Source organism: Bos grunniens, chromosome 13 (assembly GCF_055505025.1).
Source record: "Bos grunniens cultivar Pamir isolate PY7600 chromosome 13, Bosgru_T2T1.0, whole genome shotgun sequence".
Classification (NCBI taxonomy): Eukaryota; Metazoa; Chordata; class Mammalia; order Artiodactyla; family Bovidae; genus Bos; species Bos grunniens.
The window spans coordinates 20,599,585-20,609,132 of NC_141177.1; the positions used below are offsets into that span (position 1 = coordinate 20,599,585).

The 9,548-nt window shown below is 43.0% G+C and overlaps 1 protein-coding gene across 13 annotated transcripts in view; it reads right to left on the bottom strand.

Moving 5' to 3' along the window:
* The window catches only part of CBFA2T2 (CBFA2/RUNX1 partner transcriptional co-repressor 2), a 142,712-nt gene extending 135,094 nt beyond the window's left edge, over nt 1–7,618 (bottom strand). For 6 of the 13 annotated variants that reach the window (XM_086332347.1, XM_086332342.1, XM_086332344.1 and 3 more), the window contains exon 1: nt 7,187–7,354. In XM_086332347.1, coding sequence (XP_086188473.1) covers nt 7,187–7,220 — 34 coding nt within the window. In that variant the 5' untranslated portion in view covers nt 7,221–7,354. Of the gene's footprint in view, nt 1–7,186; nt 7,355–7,493 lie in introns of those variants that run through there. The other 7 variants (XM_086332348.1, XM_086332346.1, XM_086332341.1 and 4 more) reach the window with 4 other exon arrangements.
* Between the last annotated feature and the right edge of the window lie 1,930 nt (nt 7,619–9,548).

Sequence of the window (9,548 nt, forward strand, 5' to 3'; positions counted from 1 at the left end):
TCATAATCACTTTCTCAATATTAAGGACAAAGAAATACTGCCAGATTTTTGGTGGAAAAAAATATCACTAGTGTTTTAACTTCTATGGGGGATGGGAGAGGGAGAGGATAGTGGTAAGGAGACAGTAAACCAGCTAAAAACTATGTGAAATAGAGGAAATGGTGATTTTGATTAGTGAACCTCTAGGGATATAAGGTAACAATGAATAAATCTGTGCTATCTGAATGTCTGTTCTCATGTGGCTTCAAAAAATTAAAAGCAGGCAGGACCTTTGCATTGAGATGGCTAAGTTAACAAAGGAATAAGGGAAACATCTGTATGAGAGGAAAAGGTCAAAGCAGTGTGTCAAGGGAACTCTGCTATGCCTGGTATTAACATTTCACTTGAATTGCTGGAGAGGTCAGATTACATATTTGTCGCCATCAGCTAATTTAATTGAAAGGTCTAGCCAACTCCAAAGCTATCAATTCAGACAGAAGGATACCTAGCTTCGAGTACCTCTGAGTTTTACTTTGATTTCTGCATTTAATTACAGGAATATAAAATAGAGGGGCAGAACCATATTTTAAAGAGCCACATTCCAAAGTAAAGGTTCACTGTATAGTCCATATACTATATTTGATGATCCATATTTGACAGATCCTCACAGGGCCATGCAAAATTAGCATGGACATTTCTTGGGCTTTTGATGTTCACTGCCATCATGTGCTTCACTGCTAAAATCAGGAAACATATGGGATGAATTGGTAAAGGCTGCTGAGAGTTTCTGCTGCCTTTTTGTTTTCTGTTTTTAATTCAGGGCTAAGGCCAATTCAGAATACCTCTAAACAAGACCAAGATCTAATACAGCACTCTTTAAACCATATCCATTCCCAGGATATTTTTAAATAAGAAAAGATGTTAGGGAAAGAAAGGTGTTGAAGAAAAATGACGGGAAATCAAGTATCTTCAGGGAACACTGGGATCCTTGGGAACATATGTCTAAAAACGTATAGTTTAGCTAGTGAAAAGAAGAAGCCACATGGCAGAGAGTGAAAAACGTGGGTTTTGGACTCAGATCTCAGTGAATTCAGTTATCAGGACTGAAAGAAGTGTGAATAGTGTGTCTGCTACTGGTTAACTCTGTGACCTAGGGGAATTTATTTAACTTCTCTGAGACTTATTTTCTCATCTGTAAAACAGAGATACTAACTCCCTCTCAAGGATGTTTTAAGAATTACAGAGATAACATACATGAAAGGAGGTTCCCAGGTGGCATAGTGGTAAAGATTGGCCTGCCAATGCAGGTGACATAGGTGGCTTGGGTCTGATCCTGTGTTGGGAAAATCACCTGGAGTAGGAAATGGCAACCCGCTCTAGTATTCTTGCCATAGAAAATTCCATGGACAGAGGAGTCTGGCGGGCTACAGTCCATGGGTTCAAAAAGAGTTGGACACAACTGAGTACAACATATATGAAAAGTGCCCCCCAGCAGAAAATCTAGCAAAGACTTTTTTGTTAAAGAATTCAACTGGACTTAAAGTCAGATTCAGTTGACATATCTGCTATAGACTCATTTTACAAGTTTAATTTATGATACCCCAACTGCTATAATTTCAGATAGCCTCAAGGCCTTGGAGAGGCCTGAGACAAAAACCAGAGACAGAGGCAAAAGTTACTTAACCAGCCATAATAAAACCCAGAGACAGACTCTGTCACATGTAAATATACTAGCTCATATTGCACATGGGGCCAGTCAATACAGCGCCAGAAAGACCCCTCCTCTTTGTAATTTTACTAAAGCAGAAACAATAACTAGGGGAGAGAGTCTCCCTCAGCCTTTAAACTTTCAGGGATCTTAAGTAAATCTTTACAACTGAATGATCACTTTCTATGAAGTTCAAAACAATACCCTAAAATTAAGAATTGAGGCTAAAACCAGCAGTAAGAAATTTTACTTCCTCATCTTTCCTCCTGTTTTCCTTACCCTGGAGGAAGTATGAACTCAGGGAATTAACTCATCTTTATCCTAGTGCTACATGCATCCACTGTACTCTTATTTAAACCACCTTTCTGGTTTAAAGGCTTCCCTGATGGCTCAGAGGTTAAAGTGTCTGCTTGCAATGCAGGAGACCTGGGTTCGATCCCTGGGTCGGGAAGATCCCCTGGAGAAGGAAATGGCAACCCACTCCAGAATTCTTGCCTGGAGAATCCCATGGACGGAGGAGCCTGGTGGGCTACAAAGAGTCGGACACGACTGAGCGACTTCACTTTCTTTCACTTTCCAGTCTAAAAGCTTTCAGCAGCTACCTTAATGTTAAGAAGTCAGGCTCTGTGGTCACAAAAGATCTAGATTTTAAACTGTTCATTTATTAGCTCTATGTATTTCCAGGTGGCACCAGTGGTAAAGAACCCACCTGCCAATGCAGATAGATGTAAGGGATGTGGGTTCGATCTCTGGGTAAGGAAGATCCCCTGGAGGAAGAAAAGGCAACCCACTCCAGTATTCTTGCCTAGAGAATCCCATGGACAGAGGAGCTTGGCAGGCTAGTTCACAGGGCTGCACAGAGTCGGACATGACTGAATAGACTTAGCATGCACAGGTGAGATCTGAGTCAATTTCCTAGTTTGTAAAACAGGATATATAAACAAAAGTATTAAAAGGCAAAAGGTGGCCCAAAATAAACATTCAATATTAGTCATCATTATTATGAGGCAAGGGTTAACCTCATTTATAGATCAAATAAACCAACAACTGAGTCTCAGAGGTAGAGTAACTTCCCAGTAGAATGGAACCTCAAACCCAAATTCTGCTTTTTCCATTATGCCAAACAACCTATCTCATGTATGAAAGTGAAAGTCGCTCAGTTGTGTTCAACTCTTTGGGACCCCATGGCCTATACAATCCATGGAATTCTCCAGGCCCGAATTGTGGAGTGGGTACCCTTCTCCAAGGCATCTTCCCAACCCACGGATTGAACCCAGGTCTCCTGCATTGCAGGCAGATTCTTTACCAGCTGAGCCACAAGGGAAGCCCCAGAATACTGGAGTGGGTAGCCTATCCCTTCTCCAGCGGATCTTCCCAATCCAGGAATGAAACCGGGGTCTCCAGCATTGCAGGCGAATTCTTTACCAACTGAGCTCTCAGGGAAGCCCTATCTCATGTCTATCCCTGTCGTTTTAAACAGGCTACTAACTGCAATTTACTAGTCTTTATTGTGTGGTCACAGGTTATGGATGTTTTTAATCTTATTCCATTTTTTCTTTTCATATCATGATAGTCCGGGAGGAAAACTGACTGAACACACCAGTGTGCCACAGCAGGTGATGACCCAGGGGAGAAGACGAGACCCAGTTTCTCCTTGTCAGTATTCTTACCTGGAATAGCCTCTCTCCTCTCCAAGTGCATTTGCTGCTTTTAAATCTGCTATGATCTGGGCTCGAATAAGTACCCTAGGACTAGTGAGGGTACCTCTAAGCCTGAAGAACAAAGGAAATACCAACTTTCCAAACCAGAAGGAGCGAGTCATGCATGTAGGGAGAACTACCTTCAGAAGAATAACAAGGGACACAGCTAGACACAGACAACACTCATAGGAAGGGAGCAGGATAATTAAATTCCATATCCTCAGATGGGAAGAAAGCCAGCTGATGTAGTCTAAGTAAGTCAGCTTCCCAGGGTGGCAAAGGATGGAGAGTGGACCTGGAGGAGCCAACAGAAGGGACCTAATTCTACCTCAGAGAGTCTTCCTGGTGCACTTTCACATCTCTTCTTTCATCCTAATGGCTAAGTGCCAGATAAGGAAAGAGTTACTGAATGGGACAGTTCTCACCCCTTTTGAAGAGTACTGCTTATCTACCATAAAATATTTATGGGTGAGTTTTTCACTAATTGAGTATGGTCATTTATCATCCCACTTGTAACTGTTCAGAAATCTTTTAGGTTCAAGAATTTATGTATCTTTCTCCACATTTGTGGATTTTGCACTTACCTACTAGGCAAATTAAATCACAATAATGCAGATACTATCACAACCCTCAAGGAACTTAATACTTAGGAGTTTACACTCATATCTTAAGATATGGTAAGAAGACAGAATGAGTGCCACCAGAGAGGAAAGAGCTGTTGTGCTGCGAAAAGTTCGAGGACAGGTTTCGTTGCCATCCAGCCCCTGGCAGGCATAACTTCAGCCAGAACTCACTGTTATCTATTAACAAGGTTTCCCACAGGTCCAGATCTGGAGAACCACTCACCAAGCCCTCAAGAGCCCCCAGTTTCCACTCTACACCCTCAGCCAATAAGGTTCATGCCTCATTCTCCTGGAAAAAGTCCCTCTCCTTCCAAATGTCACCTCCTTACCTGAACCTTACTTGGACCCTCAAAGAACAATTACAATGTGCCTACTCTGCATTCCCAAAAGCCTTTACTTTGAGAACTTAAAGCACTTTATCATTATCCATGTATTTGTACGGGACCTCTATTAGATTGGGGCTTCCCTGGTGGCTCAGACGGTAAAGAATCTGCCTGCAATGTGCGAGACCTGGGTTCAATCCCTGGGTTGGGAAGATCCTCTGGAGAAGGGAAAAGCTACTCACTCCAGTATACTGGCCTGGAGAATTCCATGGACTGGGGTCGCAAAGAGTCGGACACGACTGAGCGACTTTCACTTCACTTCACTTCTACTAGATTGTGAGATTCCAAGTCATCTGTATCCTTAGCCACTAACAGCACTCAAAACAGTATGCCAGGCCCAGTGTAAGTATTCTACATATATTAACACATACATTCTACTAATATGTACATCACAGTAAGTCATCACAGTAAAACTGAAAAGGAGATGACAGGAACTCTCTTCTCAATTTTACAAGAGAGGAAAATTAAGTGCACAGGAAGGTTAAGTAGTGCTGAAAGTCTCAAAGCTAGTAAGGAGTAGACCCCAGGATTTCAATCTAGGCACAACTTCAGAACTGAATTTCAACAGACATCATGGGTTGAGGGGAAGGTCGAACTACAAGATCAGTGGTCTCCACCACAGGGAGCACAGTTACTATTCATACATTGGGGTGTGGAAAGCCAAACACTGGAACTTCTACTTATATTTGTTTCAGTTCATCCTTTTGTAAAACGTCTATTTTTGCACGTTATAAAATGTACATAATAGACAGTACAGTCAACACTGTAATAGTAACTTAAACACACATAATGTGTGTGCATACTCAACCATATTTACTGATACAAAGAACATTAAAACCATTTGAGGCCACTATTCTAGACTATTTCCTCCAGGGACTCAGTTCCTCCATTCTCTCTGCCTAGCACTTTAGTTAAAAAACATTAGCCAATCAAGATTATAGGTGAACTTCAGAGAGGTAAGAGTTTGCTCTTATTTATATTTGGAAGCCCTACATCAGCTCAAGGTCCCGGTGCTTAGCAGATGGTCAATGTATCATGAGATACATTGTATCATGAGAACCTAACTGTATCATGAGAACCTCATTTTAAAAAATTCTCTTCAGGAAAAAAACAAAGTCTCTCAACATTTTAATGCAACTTATAAATACTTCTGGATTAAAAAAAAAAAAAACATACTAAGCACATTGCCTAGAAATGTTATATAGAATTCTCTTAGGAAGACTATAAACAAACAAACAAAAAACAAACCTCAGTTACATAATAGAACCAAAAAATTGTACTTTAGAGCTTAAACAGAAAACTGCATAAAAGGGATGTGGGCATTAAAAAAAAATCTAAGTTCATATTAAAGGTCCTTCCACTATACAGAGATAGTGTAACTTTGTCAGACCTAAAGGTCACCTCTGCTAGTCTCTGCTGAGTTAAACTCCAAGAGGAATAGATTAAACTTTCCAAAGCAGCAACTGCAGACTTGACTATGAAGAGGCATTAGCTGGGTCCACCTACCTACTCTGCATTTCTTCAATCCAACATTTAATGGGCATCAAACAAAGAAGAGAGGCTGTGTAAAGCCCCCCTTTTATGGGTGGAAGAACCTGAGCTCTGAGGCTAAATCCACAAGGTTCCTCCCGTCCTCAGCTTCATCCTCTGCACAATGGGCATATACAAATACTTAATTCTTATCTATGTTACCAGGATTAAATGACAGAAAACATGCAAAACGGATTTATCTGTTTCCTCATTGAACGTGTCTCTCTCCCTTCCCCCAGCTAAAACTCAAATCTTGAGTCTGGTTTATCTAGTTTGCTGCTATATTCCCAGGGCCAAAATGGTTCTTTTTATTTAATAAATGATTTAGTAAGTACCAAATGAATAGAACGCAAACTGCCTGTTGCTCAAAAAATGTTGGCTATTATGGCTATTATTGCTAACAAGAAACAATGAAAATTTTATTAAGAGACCCACACCTCCTCCAAAGATCTCACATTTCTAGGAGGTACAGTTAATAAATGCTGAAAAGGAGAAATGAAGGTAAGAAAAACAACTGGATCATAAAGCAGGACTAACCTAAAATAAAATTAAAATCTCAAATAAATACACAATCAGAGCTGAATTTCGAGCTCTCCCGAGTGAGGTTCACCCTGGATGAGGTTTAACAGCGATTACAGTAATGACAGTTTACACGCCTGTATGTGCCAGAGTCCGTATCAAGCCTCCTATTTGGCCTCACAAAACCCTGAACCGGGGTGGGAAGGGCTGGAGATGTTCTTCTCGCCTTCATTTTGCAGAAGGGGGAACTGAGGCTCAGAGAGACCCAAGGTCACCGTCTGTAAGCGGAGGAGCCGCAATGTGAACCCCGGCAGTCAGACCCCTGAGCCTGCACTCAACAGGCCCCTCAGAGGGGCCATCCTCGCCTCTTCCACCATCCGCCACACATCCCTCGAAATTGGATGTGTGTAATATTTCTCTAGGGCCGGACTTAGTGGCCCCGGCGCCAGGAGAACAAAACAATCCTTGTCCGCCGGCAAGTTAGATGGACGCCGGCCCGGCCGGGTCTCCGAGGCCGCGGTGCCCAGAGACTCGCGCACACCACGAGCTCCGAGCTCTCGAGCGGTGCAGGAGGCTCCTGGGCGGCCCTAGGAGCCCGGGAAGGCCCGGCCTGCCGGGTGACCTTGGATCTGCCGCCCTTCTTGGGGCCTCAGTTTACCAGCCTGGCCTCGCGCCGGCTCGCGCCTGTGGAGCTGCAGGCCTTCACACGCCCCCCTCAGCCGCCCGCTTTCCCGCCCCGCTTACGCTGGAAGGCGGCCGCTCCAGGGACGCCCACCATCGCCCAGCGCCGCTGCCGCGCACCTCCGCCTCCACTCGCGGCCCGGGTCCCCCGCAGGCCCCGCTGCGGGACCTGTAGCCGCCAAGCTAGCCGACCCCAGAGACTCTGCTGCCGCCACCGCCGCCGCCGCCGTTAGGCCGCGCGCCGCCCCGCCCCCTAGTTGGCCCCGCCCCGCCAGCCGGGCACGCCCCCGCCGCGCGTTCTCGCTCGCCAGACCAACGCACGCGGAAGCCTAGCCCCTAGACCGACTCCCGCTAAACCTCGCCTCCTGACCTGCTCCGCCCCTTCCGCGCGAACCTACTACCCTATCCCGGAGCACCCTGCTTCTCAGTCCAGGCCCCCTTGCGTCACGCGCGCCCATCACGTGCAAGTTCCACTCTTCAGGCTTAGGGATTCCAGCTGTGGCCAAGGCAACTGCCAGAACCCAGAGGCGGAGCCCTAGGGGGCGGAGCTTAGGGGGGGAGGGCGCAATGCCTCACCTGAGTTCTCCAGGTTAAGGTCCTTTCGCCTTTGCGCCTGTCTTTAGGCAACTCACTTCCCCCGAAAGTGTTCCAAGTATTTAAAATGTCATGATCATAATGTTAATAACTGTTAGCTGTCATTATTATTACCGAGCTATTTTTATACACTCCATCCCGTTAATCCTTACAATGAGCAAGAGAAGTATTATTATTCCCCCTCTTCTATACAAGCGAATAGGGCTTTCCCACCAACCAGGTTGCTCACTGGGTACAGTTAACAAATAGCAGAGATGGGATTGGAAGCTAGGAACTTGTGACTTAAGACCCAGTACTTTGAACTACTCTGAAGTATTCTGCCTCCCAAAGTCTCTAAATTAAAACAAGAGATTAAAATTTCCAAACTCTTCTATATACAAAGATACCAAAAGCAAAGTTCTTTTAGTTAGACTTGTCTTTTGCAAGCAAAAGACTGAGATAAAATAGTTGCAACATACTCAACAAAAAATCAATATTCAAAATAAATAAAGAGCTTCTTAAAACCAATAAGAAAAGTAAGACAATTTAATAGAAAAATGGACAAACAATAAATAGACAATGCACAGAAAATAAAATCTGAATAGCTAATAAACATTTTTAAAAGCTGCTCAGTCTTTCTAATAATCAGGACAACACCAAACAATGAGTTGCCATATTTCATGCAATAGATTGTAAATTCCACTGTGGGTCTCCATCCCAAAGAAATACTAGCTCATGTGCACAAAAAATTGTGTAGGAAAGAAGGTTATGCCAGAATTATTTACAACAACAAAAAGTGGAATTGACTAGAATGTCCAATGTGGAAAACTAGTAAAACAAACTATGGAGACTAATATGCAACATTTAAAAAGTAGGTAAATCTACTTGTAATAAAAGGTTGCCAAGACATACTTGTTAACTGAAAAAGCAAATTCAAGTTCCATATAGTTATTCTTTTGCTTTACTTCCAAGTTTTGGATAAATGGATAATTTTTCTTAACACCTACATACTATGTACACTCTAAAATTGTGCTAAATCTAAGCCCACATGCCAGAGCCAGACAAAGTGGATATAAATTATAGCTCCATACTTACCAGCTATACAGCCCTGGACAAGTCATCCTACATTTCTAAGCCTAGGCAAGTAGTTCACAATAGTACCTAGCTTGAAAGATGTTGCATGAAAAGTACAATGCCTGGTACATTTTTTAAATGTTATACTTATTACTATAGGCACTTTCTTTTTTTTGTTGTTAATCTCTTTTCCCTCCCAGTACTGAGCCTCTACCCTTCATGCCTGGAAGTTGTTAACACAAAGTAGGTGCTCAAAAAAAGTCTTGCTAATGCATTCTATTACCGTTTGAATCCTGCTGTATACTGCCTTGCCTTGTCTTGGCACTTAGCTATTTGGATATAATAATTGAGCAACATTTGAAGTATTTTTATGATGTAGATATTTAAGAAATTTTTGCTGAATTAAAGGAAAATTCAGCAGAAGGAAGGAAGGAAGTAGGGACAATAATTAACTTGCCTAAGACCACATACTATGAAGCGGTTGCCTGGTCAAAGAGGCTAAACAGAATTTTCTGCCACAATATCACATTCAAGCTGATAAGTATGAATTTATTTACTAAACATGTAGTGAGAAACTAGCCCGTAACTCAGTGGTTCTCAAAGTGGGCTACTGTCAATGTCATTTGGAAATGAGAAACTGATTTAGAAACACACATTCACAGGCCCTGCTGATCAGGAAAGCCCCCAGGTCTGGAACCACAAGAGCTCCCCTCCAGAGGTAGAAGGAAAGGAAAGGGGCTTCCACTTCTTTCCAAGGCTACCCACTGCAGTATTCTTG